This window comes from Felis catus, chromosome A3 (assembly GCF_018350175.1).
Source record: "Felis catus isolate Fca126 chromosome A3, F.catus_Fca126_mat1.0, whole genome shotgun sequence".
In the NCBI taxonomy this organism is placed as follows: domain Eukaryota; kingdom Metazoa; phylum Chordata; class Mammalia; order Carnivora; family Felidae; genus Felis; species Felis catus.
Window position 1 is genome coordinate 6,309,759 of NC_058370.1, and position 21,830 is coordinate 6,331,588.

At 52.5% G+C, this 21,830-nt stretch overlaps 1 protein-coding gene across 2 annotated transcripts; it reads right to left on the minus strand.

Annotated features, from left to right (window-relative positions):
• Positions 1–11,763: 11,763 nt before the first annotated feature.
• TFAP2C (transcription factor AP-2 gamma) lies at positions 11,764–21,348 on the minus strand. 2 transcript variants are annotated; one of them, XM_006929638.5, is made up of 7 exons: positions 21,075–21,348; positions 18,976–19,461; positions 18,808–18,859; positions 17,396–17,612; positions 16,719–16,837; positions 14,774–14,918; positions 11,764–13,362 (listed from the first exon to the last, which is right to left on the minus strand). In XM_006929638.5, exons 1-7 carry the CDS (start codon positions 21,120–21,122, stop codon positions 13,077–13,079), a joined length of 1,353 nt encoding a protein of 450 aa, XP_006929700.2. In that variant the 5' UTR covers positions 21,123–21,348; the 3' UTR covers positions 11,764–13,076. The 2 variants fall into 2 exon arrangements, with proteins under 2 accessions (XP_006929700.2, XP_019681881.1); XM_019826322.3 differs by lacking the exon at positions 21,075–21,348 and adding an exon at positions 19,660–19,933.
• Between the last annotated feature and the right edge of the window lie 482 nt (positions 21,349–21,830).

The following is a 21,830-nucleotide window of genomic DNA, read 5'->3' on the forward strand; positions in this document are numbered from 1 at the left end:
GTGTCCTCTCCCTAGACCTCGATTCCCCCCACAGCCTGCTCCCTCGCCTTCTCAACGCAACCCTTCTCCAGCCACAGGAATGCTTCTGTCCTGTCCCCTCCTCATCTTTCTCCAAAGCACTTCTCACCATCGAACACTGAATGTATTTTACGTATCTACCGTGTTCGGGGTCTCGGTCGCCCACCAGAAGGCACCAGAGGAGGGCAGATCTCTTTTGGATGTGTCCCGAGAGCTTAGAACAGTACCTGGCATGTAACAGACACTCCGTCGAGTTCACAGACGTGTGGAATGAATAAGTGAGTGAATTTATGCTAAAAATAAAATCGAGGGAATCCAGAACCCAAAGCCCCATCATTACAGATTATTGGGGAGGAGGTGAGTGTAGCCCAATTATTTGATACGTTTCTATAAAATGTATTTATTGTAACAATGGGATGTTTTCCTGTCTATCAGACCAGCAAAAATTAAGAATATAATACTCCAGGGGGGTCCGGGTGGCTTAGTCGGTTGAGCATCCCACTTCTACTCAGGTCATGATCTCACTGTTCATGAGTTGGAGCCTCGCATCAGGCTCTCTGTTGACAGCTCGGGGCCTGGAGCCTGCTTCAGATCCTGCGTCTCCCTCTCTCTCTGCCCCTCCCCCACTTGCTCTCTCTCTCTCTCTCTCTCTCAAAAATAAATAAACATTAAAAAAATTTTTTAAAGAATATAATACTCCAATTGGACAAACAACTGGAGAGCCAGCCCTTCGATCATGCTGGTGGCTCATGTTTCTTGGGTCATTTTCTCTGGGGCCAATATGGCGGGCAGAATCGTCAAAGCCTTAGAGACAAGCGCACCCTCTCGGGCCAAGACTCGTACTTCCAAGATCCTTAACTTCTTCTTAACTTGTCTCTTGGTTACACAATGCGTCCATCTCTCTGGGTCTCAACTTGTCAGCCGGCCACAGAGGGTTGAAAACACAAATGCCCCTGGCAGGTTCCAGTCGCATTGCCAGGGGTCCGAGACCCTGGGGGCAGCAGGGGCCCCCACCTCGGCCAGGGGACTTTGGGCCGCCACCCCCAGCCTCAGCGACTGCACAGATAATGACAGCATCTCCCTGGAAGACTGAAATGAAAGAATGTATGTAAACTCATGTAACACTATGTGCAAACTACACTCATTTAAAAAAAAATTTTATGTTTATTTTTGAAAGACAGCGCGAGGGGGGGAGAGACAGAAAGAAAGGGAGGCAGAGGCTACAAAGCGGGTTCTGTGCTGTCAGCAGGCAGCCCAATGCCGGGTTCAAACTCACAAACCTCAAGATCACGGCCTGAGTCGAAGCCAGACGCTTCACTGACTGAGCCACCCAGGTGCTCCTGCTCGATTTCTTTTTTTTTAATTGGAAGGAAAGGGGTACCTGAGTGGTTAAAAGTCTGACTCTTGATTTCAGCTCAGGTCATAATCTCATGGCCATGAGATCCGAGCCCTGTGTCGGGCTCTGTGCTGGATGTGGAACCTGCTTAATCTTCTCTCTCTCTGCCTCTCCCCTGCTCTCGCTCTCTCCTTCCGTCTTTCAAATAAACGAATACATAGGAAGAAAAAAAAAGAAATAATGAATGTAAGACATCTGGCCTAGGCCTTGGTGCATAACCAGTGCACATAAACATGTTGTTATTTTAATTCTTCGAAATCACTATTGATAAAGAGCATAAAAATAATCCAGCATTCAAACAATCTCTTCTTTCCAAATCAGTGGTTTAACCCATGACCTCTAAGATTCCTTCCAGTATTGACAGTCAATAAAGTTCTAATGAGCCCTGCCCTTGGGCTCACCCTACTCCACCTCTGCTGGTCACATAAACCTGAGAATCTTTAATTCCAAGAGCTAGACAACATCAGCCCAACCCAGTGGGTGGGCAGATTGCTCTGACCTCTTGTCCTAGTGTGTCCAGATATCTGGAGGCATCGGGTTTCAGAACCAATATGGAGCCCATCCTGGTGGCGCCATTGTGGCCAGGGCATCAGCTTTGGGGCACCAACACCGGCCACTTCCGTGAACGGATCGGCCACAGGCACCCTAAATCACTCGGGTCCCCGCTCCAAGAAGCTGAGGACAACTTCCATGGGGTTTTCCTTCCCTGTGGCTGAGCTTATGGGTCTTACTTGCCCAAAGCTGGTATACCGACTCTTCCCCAACTTGGTCAATTTCGCTGAAGCCCAACCCTGAAAGTTCCACGCGATCCCTCCCAACTCTTCCCTCCGTGCCCAGGCTCCTCCAACTCATCAGCAAGTGCTGTCAGCTCTACTTCCAGAATGCCCCAGCTCTCTTTGTCCCAGCTCCCACCAGCTGGTCAAGCCACCACCTAGCTTCATTCCTACCCCCGTGCTTCATTCTCCACATGCATTGGTTGATTGATTGACTGGTTGATTGATTTGCTCAGAATCCTCAAATGGCTTCCCATTTGAATCCCAGTGCCTTTCCAAGCCTGTACAGATCTGGCTCTCTCTCTCTCTCTCTCTCTCTCTCTCCAGCCTCACCTCCTCCGGCCACATTGGTCCTTCTGGCAAGAGAGCTCTTTCTGGCTATGCACAACTGGCTTTTTCTCACCCATCAACCCAAATATCCCCTCCTCAGGGGGACTCCTGAAGGTCCCAAGTAATACTTTCCCCCACCGCCTCCCCAACAGGCCAGTTCACGTAGACTCCCGGGGTGTGTGTGTGTGGGGGGGGGGGAAATGTCTTGAGGAAGGCAACATGGCGGGGTCTACAAAAACTGAAAAGGCAATTTCATGGCCAGGAATCCACCCAGAAGGAGCTGTGGGAAACGACCCCGGAGCAAGCTCACTCACCGTAGCCTGTTTATACCAGCAGGGGGTCGGAAACATCCTAAACCCCACCGGGAAAGGACGGATAATCTGTACATCACACCCAAAAGGCCACCTTGCAAAAAAAAGGCAGCTCTGTACGAACTGGTAAGGAGCCATCAACGTGACAAATCAAGTGAAAAGAGTGAGGTGCCAGACTGTGTGTACAAAATGAGAGTTAAAAAAGAAATACATGTAATTATGTGTACATGCCTGAAATATCTTTGTCTACACCTAATTGGTAATGAGATTTGTCTCCACCCTGAAACTGGGTGGCTGGGAGACAGGGTGGGAGGAACACACTCTCATGTCTATATATCACCTGTGCCATTTGCATTTCTTCCCCTGGGCCCCAGCTTACACAAAATAATAGTAATAATAATAGAGGCCCACCACCCTGACATGGTCTTGATTGTTTATTTGCTGGTCTTCTCCTTCCAGTGTCTTCTGAGAGCACGGAGCTTGTCTCTGAAGGATGGAACTTTTAAGCTGAGTACTCCCAATTTCGTGGATGGCGGTAACACTGCCCCAGGCCCAAAATAAAAATGAAAAAGTGTCTCCCAGCTGCTGCAGAATGCAGGGAATTTCACCCTTTCAAGCTTTTCTATTACAGAAACTACTGGGGTAGCAACAGTTCTGCTGGGTCCCAACAGCACACCAGGTTGGTAGTTCATAGGTGTATGGGATTGAGGGACTGATGTGTGGCTCCCCTAACGGACTGTGGGCTCCACAAGGCAGGGTCCAGGCAGCTTTAGCTTATTGGTAGATATCCAGGGACTAGCATCGTAGATGGAAGGAAGGAAGGAAGGAAGGGGGATAGGTGGGTGGGTGGATAGATGGATGGGTGGTGGGGGGATGGATGGGAGAATGCATGACTTGTCTTGATATTCACCACCTCAGCAAATCCTGACCTTTTGGTATAAATGAGTTTATTCATTCAGCCTAGGGATATTTATTGAGCATCTACCAAAAGCCAGATTGCCAGCTGCATACTGGGGTTCAGCTACGAACAGGCCGCAGTGACTCCCTCGGTGGCAGGATCTGGAAGGTGATACAACACTACACAGCTGGGTACCACCCCATGTGACAAGAAGCGTGATGGAAGCCGAGGGGACGCCCAAGTCAGCGTAAGCCTGGGAAGGCTCCAGGAGGAGGTGCTGTCCAGGGGGAGACTGGGGCCGAGGAGGAGGCAAGCAAGTGAGGCGGCAGGAGGTAGAGGGAAAGCTGAGCGTTGGGAAAGGCCAATGGTGATGGCAAAAGGAGCCCTGAAGGTTGAGTCGGCGCCACGCTGGAGACCCAGCCGAGCCCCTGATCGTGCTGGCAGGAGCCCCACACTCCCACCGCTCTGCAGAGGAGGAGGGGGCCTCCTGCCTTTCTTTTCCCTGTCCCCTCTGCACTTTCTTCCCTGCTCACCTCCCCTCTCCTCTCCTCTCTCCCCGTTTTCTCTTTGCCCACAGGTTGTTGCATTCAAAAAAGCTGACACTTGGGGCGCCTGGGTGGCTCAGTGGGTTAGGCATCCAACTCTTGATTTTGGCTCAGGTCACATGAGTTCGAGCCCCACATCAGGCTCTGTGCCGGCAGTGAGGAGGCTGCTTGGGATTCTCTCTCTCCCTCTCTCTCTGCCCCTTCCCCGCTCGTGCTCTCTCTCTCTCTCTCAAAATAAACATAAAAAAAAAAAAAAAAGCTGACACTCTAATTGAACACTTACATGTACCAGGCACTGAGCCAAGCACTTTGCACTTACCACTCAGAATACTTCTGTCTTGTGTCTAGCCCCTCCCTGAAACACAAGACACAGACCGTCCCTCCCAGGAAACACTCAAGCTGCCGCTCTAGTCTGGGCTATCCCATTCACCAAGTCTGGGCTATCCCAGTCACCCAGTGAGAGACCTTGGACAGGCAGCTCGTGGCTCTGTGTCTCCGTTTCCTCATCTGTAGAAGGGGTGTTATACTTCCCACAGTTGTTGGGAGGAGTAAATTTATTTAATATGAAAAGTGTCTAAAACAGTGGCTGGCACATAATAAGCGCTCGATAACGTAAGTTCTTACCTTCGGGGGCACGACAGCACCCGGTCATATCCACAGCCCCCGGAGGCAGCCAGACGGGCCCTGAGGCTGGCTCCCACGCTTCCTTGCTGGATGAGTTTCAGCAACTGCTTACCTGTGTCTGACTGAGCCTCTCTGTAAAATGGGCTAAAATAGGTTTACCAGGGAAGGAAATAACGAAAGGCACGGGCGTTTTCTCTTCTTCCGTGGGTCCTTTGTTTCACAGAAGCATTTTTCAGTCTTCCCGTGTTTTTACTAAACCTAGTGTTTTTCTAAATCCGAGAGCCCGTTTCATTTGGGTGTTTGGGGTGGTTGTTCTGTTTTTCCTCCGCTGGATGCGGAGCCTAGCACGGGGCTTGAACTCGTGACCCTGAGATCAAGATCTGACCTGAGATCCAGAGTCAGACGCTTAACCAACTAAGCCACCCGGACGCCCCACAAAACACTCCAACTGGACAAAATGACACAGAGTGAAAGATGCGTGTCCCTCCCACCCCAGCCCCTGCCCAGAGGAACCTCGCGGCAGGCTCTGTCCACCCCGCCCCCCAACCCCCCAAAGATGTTCCAAGTGGGTGGGGGCAGCAGCAGTAACATGAATTACTTCGGCCCACAACACGAAAGAAACGGTTTGTGACCCTTCAATTCGTTCTGTTGTCGGCTTGAACTACTTTGCAACAATGGGCAGAGCAAACAACAATTAAAAGGAAACAGTTGAGAACATTCTTTCTGAAGATTTTTCTTAAATGGCTGGTGCCTTCCACCACTGCGTTTTCTTGTCTTGTGGGAAAAGGATATTAACAGATGTCAGAGGTGAAACAATGTCAAAAAGAGGAGGGAAGGGAGACCCCATCTCTGCGGTGGGGGTGGGGAGGGGGGACGGGGTGGAGGGGCACCCTCTCTTCCCTCACCTGCCCAGGGAAAAGGGCTCCTGGTGAATAACCACAACCTCAAATCCAAAGTTAAACAGTGACAAAGAGGTGCACATCTTTCTCCCTCCCGGGATCTTTGCTTCCTTTATTCGCCGATTTAAACATTGACTTATGGGGCACCTGCGTGGCTCTGGATTTCAGCTCAGGTCACCATCTCACCCTTCGTGAGATCGAGCCCTGCATCCAGCTCTGCACTGCCAGCGTGGAGCCTGCTTGGGATTCTCTCTCCCTCTGTCCCTACCCTGCTCATACTCCAAGTAAATAAACTTTAAAATAACAAAAACAGAGCAAACATCCACTTATGCATTCACTCAACATGCGTTCATTTATGTAAACATGTCAGGTTTTTTTTATTTATGAAAGGAATACTTGTTTTTTAAAATTTAGACTGTATAGGGTCGTATGAGGCAAAAAGTAATCCACTGTGCAGAAGTAAATTCTGCTAATGGCCTAAGTGGTGCATCTAGAGTTTTCCTATGTTTAGAGGAGTACTTCCCCACCTTTGGACTCTTGCCATTTCGGACCGGATCATCCCACGTTCCAGCAGATCATTCCGTGTTACGGGGGCAGGGGGGGCATACGGGGGCGGGGGGGGGGCAGTCTTGTGCACTGGTGGGTGTTTAGCATCCACCTGCTCACTAATAAGCAGGAGCAGTCTTCCCTCCCCCGGTTGTGATAACCAAAAATGTCTCCAGACTCTGCAAATGTCTGTCTGGGGGAAAGTCGCGCCTTTTTCTTCCCCTCCTTCCTCAGGAGGCCCAAACAGGATTCCTCCTGGTGCATGAAAAGGAACCACGAAGGCAAGTTTTGATGAAACGGAGCCCCCAATCTGGGCCATCACCCCACACCTCCTGAGGGGAGAGGAGAAAAGGGGGAGTCTTGCGGGGTGAGTCATGGGGACCAGAATGACGTGGTAGTTTGGTGTTCATCAGTCCCCACCCTTTTCTCCTGCAGAGTGTTTGACCAACGAGACTGGCTGGCCATTCCACTGACATAAGGCCGCAGACCCTCCCTCTCTGGTCCCCAGAATCCAGGAGGACTGCCTAATTCCAGAAGCTACTTTGTAGCTTATGGTTGCTTGAAAAGTGCTCAAGGTGCCTTCGTGCAGTCTAGCACTGAGTCCTGACGGTTCCACCAGTAAAACACATCGGCACCCAAGCTCCTTCCCTCCCCTCCCCCCCCCACCCCCACCCCCGCCGCCTGCCCACTGTGTCCTCTAATGTCCCAGCCTCCTGACTGGCCTCCCTGCAGGCAGCCCCACCTGCTGCTGGGGGAGAAGGAACATCTAAACCCAGCCGGGTAAAAGTGGATCCTCCTGAACCCCAGCCTGGCTGGGAGGGAGAGCAGGGAGAGACGGGTTCCCAGGGATCCCAGATGTGACTCAATAAAACTTTAGAGCTACAAGATGCTAGACGGCAGGTGTTCCTAAACTCGGCTCACCATCAGGATCACCGAGAAGTCTGTGTTTAATAAAAACAACCCCCGGATCCTGGACGCAGCGGGGTCAAAGGCAGCAGAAGCGCATCAGTAATCCTTCCAGTACCTCTGGCTTAACAGCCACTGGTCTCAGGGGTCAATGCTGGGATGCCCAGAGGGGCCCAGTTACATGAAACAAGAAGAAAGGAGAAGTGAAATGGGCCTCCGGGAGTTTGGGATTTGCTTTGGACGGAGATGCCGGGGTGACTTCTCCCCGAAAAACCAAAAAAGGAGAGCTGGCTAATGTTGCCACCAGGAAGCAGCCCCACTCAGCAACACAGCTGTAGAGAACACGCAGGAAAATCGCGTTTCATTTAACAGTGAAGGGCCCCCATGCTGTTAGATGGACCTGACCCAGGGCTAGGACCACAGAGGGGGGCGGCCGATACTCCAGGCAGAGACGACACCATGTGCAGAAAGGAAGCCACAAACGGGGCGCCTGGGTGGCTCGCTGGGTGAAGCGTCCAACATCGGCTCAGGTCATGATCTCCCGGGTCGTGAGTTCGAGCCCCGCATCGGGCTCTGTGCTGGCAGCTCGGAGCCTGGAGCCTGCTTCGGACTCTTCTGGGTCTCCCTCTCTCTCGGCCCCTCCCCCCTGCTCACTCTCGGTCTCAAAAATAAACATTAAGAAATAATTTTTTTGAAAAAAGGAACCCACAGGAAGATCAACGGCGGGGGAGGGGGGAGGGGAGGCGGGGGACAAAGGAAGGACTTCCCCACTATGTCCGTTTCCTAGGGCCACAAACTGGACAGTTTATGGGCTCAAAATTCTGAATGCTAGAAGTCCAAAATCAAGGTGTTAGGAGGGTCATGTTCCTTCTGAAATCTGCAGGGGAGTTTTGTGGGGTTTTTTTGCCTCTCCTGGCTGCTGGTGGCTGGCAGTCCTTGGCTCAGAGCCCTCGCTCTCAGGTCTCCGCCTCCTTTGGCACCTGTGCTCCCTTTCCTGTGTCTGTGTTCGCCTCTTCTCTTCTTAGGAAGACACAAGCCACGTTGGATTACGGGCCACTCCGCTCCAATAGGACCTCATCTTTGGTTTTATTTTGGTTTTTCTGGGGCCTCATCTTAATTTAATTACGAACAATAACTCTATTTCCAAATAAGGTCACATTCTGAAAGTACGGGGATAGGATGCGGACATACTTTTTGGGGAAGCACAGTCTCAACCCAGAACGCCCAGGGAGTCCCAAAAGCCTTCCAGTCTGAGCAAGTGGCCAAGATGCCTTCAATCCATCCACCTCTGACACTCACCCAGGAGGGGCACTCCTCAAGATCGGGATCCTCCGTGGAAAATGTGGAGAAGCAAGGAATGCTCCAGGCGTCATGAGAAAAAAATGCTGAGATTTGACCTTGGAAACACTCTTCACCAAGTTGTTCCTTTGAACAGGTCCCTGGAATTAGGCCTTTCAACTCTACTCAGTTTCCATGCTTTTCTTCCCCCCCGTCTCCCCCATCAAGATGTTATCCCAAAGAGGCAGGGAAATTAGCGTTTATGATGATGCCAAAAATAACCAAGCATTCCACGGAACTGTGGACTCCAGCACACAATAATTTTTAAAAGTCCTGAGGTCAAGTTGGTTCCTCGGGAAGATGCTGCTCCAGGTTACTAGCAGACAAAAGACGTTCAAGGTCGCGGCACACCTTGCATCAGTGGACCTTGGGCACTGCCTGGATCAGCCTGGGTCAGCAGAACCAGGAGGGGGATCAGATCTTGATGGCGCCTCCCTACGTGGTGGCCTGTGGTCTTCAGAGAAACAAATGAAGCCTGTCGAGTGGGAAAAAAACACTCCAGGGGAACCGGGATCTTCGAAAGGGAAGTCAACAGTTCTCACATCATCCAGGAACAACGGCTACCCCTGAGAAAAGCCACCTGCGCATTGCGGCACTGAAATTTCAAAAGCAAGCCTTATCTCCCAACTTAGAGAGAAAACCCTCCCCGCCCACTGGGCTCAGGGGGCTAGTGAAGACATTAGCCAAGAATGCTGCCATGCCAGGGCTAAGAGAGCTCCCTCACCTGGAAAACACACTTAAAGGAACCTCAGCCTGTTCTTCCCTCCCCCGGTGGCCGACAGTAGCTCGACCTCCCCGGTTCTCCACCTGCATGTCAAGGAGACAAATTCAACTGCCGCCTCACCACCCCACCTGCACCCCCAGCAAAAGGGAAAGACTGCAGAAATGCTCAGCAATCCTCAAAAGTAACAGAACCGCTATAGGAATTCACAACGGCTGGAAACTGACATGTCCCCCGGGGGGGGAAACTAGGCAGGGGGGACCCGGAATCCCACCACTGCCAAGCCCTGAGGAGTTTATCTGTCACCCATCCATGACCCTCGCTTGTTTTGTTTCTCAACACTGAAATACAGGAACTTAAGGTCTCAGAATTTACCCTGACGCTAGACCTACCCCCCCCCCCCCCGCCCCCGAACAGAAAATAATGATGGTCATTGTGATGGAATCGTTTCAAATGAGAAACAGACTAATTCGTCCCTCTCCTAACCCACAACTTCAACTGTGCGCACACGGAAGATAAGACAACCGTGAAGTCCAATTGAAAACACCCTCTCTCTGACTTTCCACAGAACTTGTAAATGCGCGGGTCTGCAAGGCAGGAGGGCGTCACGGCCCCAGACACCTGGATGGGCAAGTCTCCAGCCACCAGACACACGGTCCGGCTAAGAAGTCTGTCACACGTGGAACGCTCGACAGGAGCGTGCCTTCAGACAAGGACAGGGGAGAAAAGCATCTTCATTTTTTCTCCCAGAAGGCAGACTTTGCAGCATCGTGTGCCTTCGTAAAAGCAAGCTCAATCTGTCAGCCAGACAGCCACAGGGAGAAGAACAGGAGAAGGAAATGTGATCCTCACGGTCATGGGGCTTCCAGCGAAACCACCCCAGCCCGTAAGGAGCAACGGTCTACCATTGGATCTGGAAGTCCAAGGGCAGGGCGCCCTTCCTCTCACAAACAGGAGCTTGAGGGCAAAGCTGAGGCAGCCACAGTTTCCATAGGGACCTGTTGGGGAGACTTAGCTGTTTGGCATGGCGTCAGCTCAGAGGTGTTGAAAGAAAAACCTGTTATTAGGTGTCCTGGGCCCAGGGGACCCAGTGGCCATCTGTGGGCTCCGGTGGGAACCAGGATAAAGGACGATTGAGCAGTGAGCCAGGCACAAGCCCTGCTTATGACTCACTTCAATCCTTGGTTGACTTTGGGGCGTTTCCAGAACATTGTCTGCACTGCGATTGGGCAGGGCTCCTAAAAGCCAGACTCTAGTCCAAAAGCAGGTTAAGATGTCGAAAAGAAAATAGTCCCTTCCCCTTCAGCCCTTTGCCCCATAACTTCCTTTTAACACCCAAGGTCTCACATCTTGATGGAGAAAATAACCGCCAACCCAAGACCTCTTTTTACTCCTCTAAAGCAAAGCAATTGTGAACTTGACATTATCAACCAGATAAATCCAACTTAATGGGAACGTTCAGTGGCCAAGGACAAGCTGCCAAGAGCAAAGTATTAGGTTGGCAGAGTTTAAATGACTTAACGTCCAATGCCAGCACTAAATCAGGAATTGCTGAGCATTTGGTAGGGAGTTATAAATCAAGGATTATGAAGCAGGAGTTGAAGAAACAGCCTAATCCAACGTGGAAAATGCTTTCGCTCCCAACTTCCCTTTGAAGGCCGGCCTCTCCTGCCAAACTATAAACATCTCACTTCCTGGAGGAAACGCCAGGCCACTTCAACTTGAAATCAAGGACCCGCGGAGTACATTCACAAACATCCAGCAAGTACACAAGCTTGTATCCTCACAAACAAGTACACAAGCTTGGATCCTCACAAACATCCAGCAAGTACACAAGCTCGGCCAGCCTCTTCTGCTCCCCAAGTGGAGTGCGGAGACCCAACCTCCGACGCACCAGGCGGACCAAATGATTGGGGCGCTTTGGATAGATGCACGCGGTCCTGTTGCCAAGATGAAGAATTTCACTGAACCAAAAACGAAAAGCCTACAGTTTCCATTGCTTGAGTTTGACTGAATGCAAAAATCCTCCCAAGAAGGATCCGCGCCCAAGATGACCTACCGTCAGTTTCGGTTCCATCTCCAAATTCTGGGGTGGCGACTCCACCATAGTGTTTCTTAACAGGGTCACTTTATACAAGAGCTGGTATTCCAAAAACTGTGGACTCTCGCACGGCCCGGCCGCCCTAGTGGCAGGAGGGAGGTACTACACAAAGTTGTGAGCCGCCCATGGGCGTTAAGACCGTAAGACCTAGCGCGGCTGAGCCGTCTTGCCTTGCAAGGGACAGAAAATGAAACTTCTGCAGCCTTCCCTTGGCACACACCTTCCCTGCTCAGTCCCATGAACTAAGCCTCGAGCTGCGGCCAACCATAAATTAGCTCTGCCACTATTCTACTCATCCTAGAGACTTAAACAACAACAACAACAACAACAACCAAGTTGTAACCCGACTTTCACGGCTTCTATCGAGAATACTTTTTATTATACAGGTATCGTTTACACAATAATTATCTGGGGGACGTTTACAGACGTGGAGTTCAATTCCAAACCTCCATTCCACCCCCACACACGGTACCGCACACCCATCTTCCGGTTCAGCATGATGGGAATGAGACCCAAAGTTATTGCTTTTGAACAGTTTCAATTAAATAGACTCTTCCGCATCAAGAACAGAGCCCAGACCCTCTTAATTCTTAATACCCTGCGTACCTATGAATAAAGCCTAAATTAGTGTTTTAGATTACCCCATCACCTTTCAAAGTTAATATTAAAATCGAACCCATTTGTCAAAAAGTCTCAGGAAGTGCACCCATATTTACAGACCCCATTAAATTACGCATAAATAACATCTGTACACTCAACGCACAGTTTTCTCAAAATACAGAGCCTCCTATGGGACATGGTGGTGGCGGGCAGCCAAAAAAAAAAACAAAAAACAAAACAAAACAAAACAAAAAAAAACGCTTCATGCCTACCCTTTTCAAGTTTACTCAAAACACCAAAATGTGAAATAAATATGCAAATAAAGCTTCAGTACCTTAAAGGAACATGTCATTTCCGAGTCTCCCATTTGAAGAGTTAACTCTGAGTTAAAAAAAAAAAAAAAGAAAAAGAAAAAGAAAAAAAGACAGCAAAAGAGAACACAAAATCATCAGCAGGCTTCATTTCTACAAGTTTCGTAAAAACCCAAAGAGCCCCTTGTAAACAAGGGGTTTGTGTGTCAAATACCAGCTATTAATAAGCTGGTTGCTGAGCAGAGAGGATCTTTGCTTCCTACTGTATGCAGGATTTGACATCTCAAGAAGCTAGAAGCCGGATAAATACTTTGTTTAGATAAATCTTTAGTGGACGCCAGAAGCCAACCATTACCTTAACACTGCAAGTTACCGTTGATGTGAATGGCCATCGATCAGATATTTCAACAGCTACGCGTGTGGGTTTTCTCGTGAGCCCGGGGAACGGATTTAAAAGGTTCTAAAACTTGTAGCACCACTTTCAGAGAAAACAATGGGTCTCAAAAGAATCAAACAATACTTGTCACCTTCCAGTGACTTGTCCAGAGTCAAGGAGACGCACACTTCAGCGCTACAGAAATAACACTAAGGAATCCAGGAGGGCACGTAAACGATCCAGGAATCACTGGAGGCCTTTTTAATGGGAAGGTGGGTAACCAACTGTCCCCAGGCAAGAGGGGTTCCCAGTCTGTCCGGGTCGAGAACGCCTTTGGAGGCCTTTTTCCCTCCAGACTCTTCGGCCCCGTGGCTCACTCCGTCTTACTTCCGGAGCTTCTCCATTTTCTCCAGGGTTTTGCTGGAATCAGCTGGACTCTGGTCCCCGGGGTTCATATAGGATTTGTCTAGGACTATCAGGGCTTCTTTTATGTAGTTCTGCACGGCAGACACAGCGGCACAGATCGCCTGGCTGCCAAACCCGTGGGTAATCAAGCTGAAATGAGACAGGCAGTTCTGGATGTTCGTCTCCAAGACCGGGGTGGGTCGGTTGTTCCCGTTGGGCGTTCGGTCTTGATTGAGAAGGTCTGTGAACTCTTTACACACTTGCCTGTGAAGACAGCGCATACCTGTGAGCTCAGTCTGGCTCTTGACAGGTAAAGGGGACAGAGCCAAATCGCCCTAAGGAGGACACCCCAGGAGGCAATCAGAACACGTGGCCGCACCAGAGAAACAGACTTTGATACTAACAGTGGAGCTAAATTGTACTTAGCACCTATTTTGTGCCAGGCCCGGAGCTAAACTCCATCAAGCACTATCTTCTTTAATCCTCACTGCAATTAGGAAAGGTAACAGGATTAACCCCCGTCAAAACGCCAAGGTCACCGGGACTACTGAAAGAGGTGGAGTCCGGATTTCCAGCCCAGAGGTATCGGGATAGCCCTTTATTTGGTGCAGCTCGGTACCAGTTTCTTCAAGAACACGGAGAATCACGTTGCCCCGAAACTCGCCCTTTGCACACCCTGGTTCACCGTTGCCCCATTTCCTGACTGTACGATTTCTGCTTCATTTACCGTCATTTTATGGATTCATTTTTATGTTTATTCATTTTTGAAAGACAGAGAGAGACAGAGCACAAGCGGGGGGGGGGGGGGGGGGGGTGGGAGGACACAGAATCCGAAGCAGGCTCCAGGCTCCGAGCTATCAGCACAGAGCCCCACACGGGGCTCGAACCCACGAACCACAAGATCATGACCTGAGCCGAAGTCGGACGCTCAACAGACTGAGCCACCCAGGGGCCCCTTTTACCATCATTTTAAAATCCATTCACTGTCGGCTTTCTAGGAGAAACCTTGCAGCTGCATGAAGCAGGGTTTGAGACAAAGTTTGTCCACACGTCTCCTACAAATCCAACTGGATCGTGACATGTGAAAAACAGAAGGGGCGCCCGGGTGGCTCAGTCGGTTGAGCGTCTGACTTCGGCTCAGGTCATGATCTCCGTCTGAGTTCCGACCCCGTGTCGGGCTCTGTGCTGACAACTCAGAGCCTGAAGCCTGCCTCGGATTCTGTGTCTCCCTCTCTCTGCCCCTTCCCCACTCACAGTCTCTCTGTCTCAAAAAATAAATAAACGTTAAAAAAAAAGTTTTTTTAAGCATAAAAAAATCTTATCAGGAGGCAGAAGGCACCCAGTCTTCACTGGATGTGACAAAACAAATTGTTTTCAACACATTTTTGTAAGATATGGAGACACCATAATGAACGGGTAGTGTAACTACTTTGAGCTGAATAACTGAGCAGCTCCAAACAGCCACTACTAATCAACACATTCATTTTATTTATTCTTCCAAATCCTCCCGAAGAGTTAACCCATCTGACGTGTCCAAAAAAGCCCTCTTGTCAGTTCCTTTCGCTCCACACCCTTACTTAAGTGCGGGTTCCTTTCCCAAGCCCCGGGGACTACACTGGCCCCCCAACTTCAACATGAGGGCATCCAGCCATCACTTTCGAGTCTGGATACTCACTGTGCCGCCAGAAGCATGTTCTTCCTCGCGGCCATCTCATTCCGCCCTCCAAGATGAGGTCTGGTTAGATACTCCGCCACTGGTTTACTGGGGAATTCGGCTTCACAGACATAGGCAAAGTCCCGAGCCAAATGCACAGCCTCCCCTAGAATAATCAGCGACGGCAACAGACTTAGGAGGTCTCCCTTTCCTCTTCTGCTAACCCAGTCGGCCCGCCCCCCCAGTCCCTCTGCATTTTAAAATGAAATTACACACCAGGAAAACAATCCGGCGAGCAAAGAGAACTCCCTGGGTACTTTCAGTGGGTTCACTCCCCTAGGAACTGAGGAGGAAATCCTACCATGTGTGGGGGAAAAAAGACCCTGAATTTTTTCACTGCCCTCCAACAGTGCTAACCAGTCTTCGACCCAACTCAGATTCTTGACACACCCATGCTTTCTCTGGATTATAAAAGCTCTCATTGTGGACACAAGGGAAGGGAAATGCTGAAGACAAGCATCTCTGACAAAAGCCGATGGGGCACTTCTCTTTATGAAACTGGGATGAAGTCTTTGACGTAGAACCTTCTTTTTAACTTAGGGTGCCCCATTCCTGAAGGAGGCAAGTCTCTAGAAGGTTTAAGAAAAGAAAGGCATGCGTTTCCACTGGAAATGTTTAGGGTCCCAACTACCGATTTGGACTACTCACCCCCTTTTGTCCCAATCATGGGACGAAGAGAGGGAGAGGAAAAACCAAGGGGGCTCATCTCTGACCAGAGATGCCAGGTCCTGGCTGCCCCGTGGGCGGCTGGCAAGAGCTCTGCAGAAACCCAGATAGTGGCACCCCTCCCACCCCCACCCCCAGGCTTCAAATCAGAATCTGAGAACCAGTGTTCTGGCACACGCTTTCTCATTCAAGCACCCCCGCCCGGCTGGTCAGAAAACCTAGCGGAGCCCCATTTAGGCGCCACGCACGCAGAACCCACCATCCTCCATGCAGGACGGCTGTTCTCCAACAGGCAGCTAGCAGGCAGCTCCTTTCTCCTGGCCCTGACCCCCAAAGACACCCGTAAAAAGGTAGAGCGGGGCTCTGCCAAGTCGCTTGCGGCACCGCAGTCGCGCCATGAGACCAGGGACAGACAGTGTTCAAAAGATTGCCTGGCTGCCGGGAGACCACCCCTCATTGGCTCCCCCCCTGCCCTTAGCCGGAGCCCAGCGCCCTGCTGATTGGGCGAGGGCTGGAGGCTGCTCCAGGCTTCGGGAGAAGCCTCCCCACGTTCCACTGGGCAACAATGCGCTGGTTTTTCTAAAAAATATATATATATTTCACTTTTCCCTTGCCCCCTCCCCTTTACTTTTTAAAGGCTGTAATTGCATTCTTGGCTCCCTTCCAGATTGGGGGTAGGGGCCCATTCAAGAAATGAAAATGTTACATCCTACTATTTTAGGTCGGGGGAGAGGGGCCCCACTAATTTTTTTTTTCCCATGGGGGAAGTGAACAAAGGACTTGTGAATTGCGTATGCAAAGGCTTTTCTCTTCACCGACCACAATCCTGATATTCCCCAGCTACCAAAGCTAGAAATGGGGCTTCTTCCCACCAATACATCACCAACCAGCTTTTGAAAGGTGTACCCGTTGATCGATTGCATCTTTCAAAAACTGGTTCACTTGTAGGAAATGTCCCAACACCCTACGGTGTGAATTCTTCGGTCTGGGAAACCCATTTCTATTTAATAATGATTTGCTGGAGAACCCAGAACAGGATGGCTAAGCAGGCAGGTGTTTAAATGTTAACTTCTTTGATAAAAATTACTGTGATTCATTGCGATGGACTCGGGACAAATCACTTTCATCTCTCAACTGGTGACAGGGCTGTTTTTAAGCTTTTCTTCAGAGTAGCATTAAAGACACAAACAACCTAGCAACATATTAAAACATCACCAAACAAAAGCAAAACCCCACTGACCTTCGACCAAGGACGTCAGGAGGGTAACGTGGGCAGCTTTCCGTCTCCCGGCGGGAAGATTCAACCCGATCTTGTCCAACTTCTCCCGCAAGGACCGGCCTCCATTTTTAGATTTGGCTCTGAGTCAAAAGAAAAGTGAACTGTGGCTCTTCTCTAGAAATCACACTTTCATATTCTCCATCCTTCAAATGCTACCAAAACTGAAATCTGTCCAAGAGTATCTACATTATGTGGGTCGCAATCAAGTGAAACAGGGAGTCCCTCATTTAATTAATGCCTGTAAAATTCAAACATCTTTCGTAACAGCAACATTCTTTCCCCCCCAGTCACAGAACATTGCAAAGGATGCTGGAGCAGATAAATGTTCACTTCTAAAACCTGTGGCAGCCCCCCAAGTCCCCTGGGGTAGCAAACCCCATGGAGCTCCTCTCCCCCTAATAGGGACGCCACCATCTCATAAAGGAATCAAATTCTAGCCAAATGATAATTTGCTGGCGTGTTTTAGCACTTCCTTCTGCATCTGGCACTTTCTAAAAGAGAAGGAATGTACTAAAACTCTGAGCCGATTAGAATTCAGTGTTAGGTATGAAAGTTACATAAATGTTAAAAATACCTCCTTGGTTCTTTTGGGTTGTACACCAACCCAACCACCGTGCCCAGAATGTGCCCCCATGTACCTTCTGAGAACACCTCCCAGTAACGAGGCGTTTAAGCACTCAGGCGGGGACAATCGCCTCTGGACCTCAGCAACTGTCACTTTGTATTTAGACGTGGAGCTGAGGAGGGACAGTCTTCCAGGGACCGAGCAGAAGACCTCGCTGGGATTCATCACAGCCCCTACCAGCTCCTTCTGACAAGGGAGACTCAGCGGATTCTTGGTCATTGAAATGGGACCTGTGAACGAAGATTAAACGTGGCAGTCCCCGAGAGCTGCGTTTACGAGAAAGGGACCTTTTCAAACCTCTAACCCGAGCTGAAAGAGCTCTCTCTTTAAGCAAACAGCGTTGTGTGTTGGGCTACATAAACTGCAAGCACATTTTTTTTAAGTCCAATTCTTCAAAGATAATCGAATCTGAAATTCACAAGTTAACACCTTGCAAAGCTAATTAGTCATGACCCCAAGCGTGGAGGGTTTTCATTCTCTAACCACTGTTAAAATGTGTTTAATTAGAACACTGGTTTTCAGAAGACTGCTTCAATCCTACATACATGGGGATTTTTTCCTTCCTCTGTCTAAGAACCACCAAAATCACCCGGCACGCGCGGATCCTTTGCGGAAACCTTTCGGTGCAGCTGATCACGGTAAATTTAAAAATACAAACAAACCTGCCCTGTTACAAGTTTCCTGGGAAATTCGGTTTATTTTCTGAGCTGTTCTTCAAAAACCATTTCCCAATTGATTTCAAGGAGTTTAACTTCAAGTAGCAGACCACAACTCCCTTTCATTTAGGGCCACTCCATCTTCAAAACAGCCAAACTGGCAATCCCTCAGTCTGTAACTTAATTTCTTGAGACACTCCCCCTCCCCCCATCCAATTTTCCAAACCCCCTCCCCCACTATCTTGCATAAACCCAGACTCTGGCAGATCTTCCCACTACGGTCCTTTGAAGGCTGTCTATCTGGTAGGCCAAACTGTTTCAAAACCTCTTCTTGCGGGTCAGAATTGGGGATCCTTGCCACATGCATTTATGAAATGGGAAATTCAATCATCCACTCAACAACTGCTACGGCATCAACCACCCAACCAAGGTGTGTGGTCTGATTTTTTTCCAAATTAAGCCAGTGTTAAAACTCACTCTGGAAGACTAACACTGTAAAAACACCATGAAATTCAAGGGGCCCTAGTCTCCAAGAGAACACTATCGAGTAACAAATCCTAAGAGTTTTACCATCATCCCTTTTCATTTAGCTCCAAAAGCGATGCCCTCTTCTTTCTCCTAAAAGCCTATGTTCCTCCAGCCAACCCCCGCCCCCTCCTCCATCGGCCCCTTCCCTACCACAACTGTCCCAAGGTGGCCACCAAATGCCCCCAACCTTGCCAGGCTAGGTGCGGCCCAGGGAGGAAAAAAGTTTGCTCTCGCTGCCTACCTTTGCGAATAACAGTCTGATCATGCAGGAGCAGGTGCTGGTCGTCGACATTCTGGGGGAGAAACGACAAAGTTTCCCTTAAGTTCCGGGGAGGCCGGGCAGGGGGGAGGAGAGGCTGGGGGGCAAACAGGTCCGGGCAGGAGGGGCAAGAGCCGAGGCGCCGCTCACCTGCACCTCCTCCATCTGGTGCGCCATGTCGTGGAGCCCCAGGTTCTCGGCCAGGCCCGCGGCGTCCAGGGCGTGCGCGTGGGGCAACAGCAGGTCGGAGCGACGGTAGGCATCCCTGCGGGCGCTCATGGCGCCACCCTCGAGCCCGGAGAGATGGGGTAGCAGGCCGGCCGGGCGCCCGTGGTGCGAGGGCAGGCCAGCCCCCTCCTGGCTCTGGCGACCCGGCCAGGCCTGCTGCTGGCTGCCGGTGGGCGCCGGCTGGTGCAGGGGGTTGATGGCAGCGGCGTAAGCTTCTCCCAGATGCGAGTAGGGGTCGGCCGACTGCGAGTAAGCCAACTGCTGGTAGGGCGGTGGAAAGTAGGGTGGTGGCTGGTACTCGGCGACTCCAGTATGAGAGAGGGGCGGCGCGGGGCTGTAGAGGTGCTGCCCCGCGGAGGAGAGGTGGGGGAGGCGCGGGTTCCCATTGCTGCTCGCGTCGTGGCGATCCTGGGTGAGAGAAGCAGAGACCCCGCTAGTACGAAACCCCGCTACTGCGAAGTGGCTGCAGCCGCTGCGCTGAGCCGTGCGTCCCCAGGGACCCGACTCGTGGGGCCTGCCCTCCGCCCAGAGAGCACCCAGAGGCGCCGTGCGCCGGAGGATTCGTTGCGAACTGCCAGCCCGCGGAGGAAAGAGGCTTCGAAAGACCTGGGGGAACTCGCTCTCAAAGCCCGGCGGCGAAGGCCTGGGAGGTCGGACGCCCGGGGCGCTCTGAAGAGCCGGATCCGAGCCCCACGTCTTGGGCCAGGAGTAGCTGAGGCCCGGGCCCGGGGAGGAAGTCGGCATGCTGTAGGCACCGTGAGGACTGCGCTCACTCACTAGCCCGCACATGTCAGCGGCGCCAGACGAAAAGAACGTGGGGAAGCTGCAGACGCGGATAAAGCGCACGAAGCGGGAAGTGCGCATCTTCCCCGCCCCAGGGACCCTCCCTTCCACGCCCTCAGGACAAAGACCTCCGGGCAAGTGACGCTCCCCGGCAGGCCGGCCACCCAAGGCCGCTCGAGGAACTCGGGGAGGAACGCCTCGCGGCCAGGGCTGCTCCCCACCCCACTCCGCCCCAGCTAGCTGGGTCCAGACCGAGCGGGGAACACCCAGTGGGGCCGCCCTGCCGGGCCACGGTCAGGATCCCCACAAACCCGGGCAGAGGGGGAGAACTAAGGACCCCGAATATTGGGCAACCTCGCCTGCGCACGTCCCTCGCCTCAAGGCTGTCCGACCTAATTCTTCAAGGACTCGTCTCCCTGGGTTCGCGGGGTCACAGGGGTGGCGGGGAACTAGGAGAAACGGGCGCTGTCGCCCCCTAGCGGAAGTGCCCGGGCCCGCCAACAGGGGCAGCCCCAGGAGGTCCCGCGGGCGCGCGGCCCCCCGCCCCCGTCGCCCCCCAGCCCGGGCTCCCCTCTGCCAGCGCCCGGGCGCACACCTCCCGCCGCCCGCGTCTTCCTCTTCCCGCTCGCCGCCTGCCTCCCTCCCACTCTCCGAAACTCTAGCTCAACCTGTCGGACTGGCTGGAGCACTCCCGAGCGCTTACGGCCCCATCTGGCCTCGCCCCCCCCCCCCCCGGCGCTCCCCAGCCCCCACTTCTCTGGAGAGCCAAACTTCGGTTGTTTTCTGGTTTCCCCGAGGAGTTAGCGGGGCAGGTGACAAGCCCGCCGCGGAGGAGACTCTGCAAAGGTGTCGCCGGCAGGTCGCCTCATCTGACCCCTCGGGACGGAGATCTCGTGCGTAAAGGCCACGTCTAAGCGTTGTAGACGGGGCGCTCTTCCGAGAAAAGGGAAAGAAGGGCTGTTTTGCTTCGCACGAAACCGACCGGTAAGCTCTGTGGGTGGGATCTGCCGGTCTCCTTCCAGGCCCTGTTCCGGAGGGTGGTTCGGGGAAGGGCCCGATTCAGGAAGAGGGCCCGGGAGAAACGGACTAAGGGGCGTCCGCAAAAGCGGACCCCGTCCCCTCGAGGGGCAGAGGCTGGTGCCTGCTCGCTGCGCCCGCGCCCGGACCTCGGTCGGTGGGTCCCCGCCTCCCGGGCTGGACTCGGGCGGGGCCGGGCTGCGCCCCTGCACCCAGCTCACCTCGCAGTCTTCTTCATACTTGACATTATCGGTTATTTTCCACAACATGGCGTCCGGCGTCCCCCAAAACAGTCGCCAGTTAAATCCAGGCTCCCCCCACCCCCCGAGCGGTAAATCCAAAATGGGGGTCACGGTGGCTGGGCGTCCGCCGCCGCCCCCGCCACGCGAGGGCCTCGCTGTCCCGGTCACTGGACGCGCATCGGCGGCTCCGCGAGCGTAGATGCGGCCGCCGCGCGCGTAGAAGCCGCTGCCGGGGACCCGGGAAGCCGCGCCCGCACTGTGTGTCCCGGCAATAGCCGGGGGACCCGGGCGCCTTAATGAGAAGGAAATTATCATAACTCCTCCCCGGGGGCCGGCACGAAGGCCCCGGCGCCGGGCGGGGCAGCCCCCAGCCAGTCCCAGCCTAGCTCCGCCCTGCACCCCGGCGGGGCGCCGCGCCGAGACCCGCGCCGCGGGGGGCGAGGAGGGGGAGGCGAGCGGGCGTGGGCACCTCTCTGACAGCCGCGGACCTGCTAGGTCGGGGTCCCCCGCCGCGCCTTCCGTCGGTCACCCCCCCCCCAGGCCCACACCTGAGACTGGCAGCGCTGGGGCCCCGGCTGCAAATACCTAAGAGCCCCCCTATTTCTCCTGAAGCGCCTTCCCCCATCCTCCGAAAGACGTGGTCACCTGCGGTTAAGAGACCTCGCGTTGCGGGCATCTCAGCAGCTGGGGTCCCCCTTAGAGCCTGAAATGCCTCACCCACCCACTCACGGAGAC

What these genes read in the sequence shown, in the direction of transcription:
- TFAP2C (XM_019826322.3), bottom strand. Translation starts at nt 19,917, where the DNA reads ATGCGCACTTCCCGCTTCGTGCGCTTTATCCGCGTCTGCAGCTTCCCC. An exon ending in ACCAGATGGAGGAGGTGCAG is followed by an intron (nt 18,860 to 18,975) that starts GTGAGCGGCGCC and finishes TTTCTCCCCCAG; the next exon opens with AATGTCGACGACCAGCACCT. An exon ending in CTGGGAGGTGTTCTCAGAAG is followed by an intron (nt 16,838 to 17,395) that starts GTACATGGGGGC and finishes CTTTTGACTCAG; the next exon opens with AGCCAAATCTAAAAATGGAG.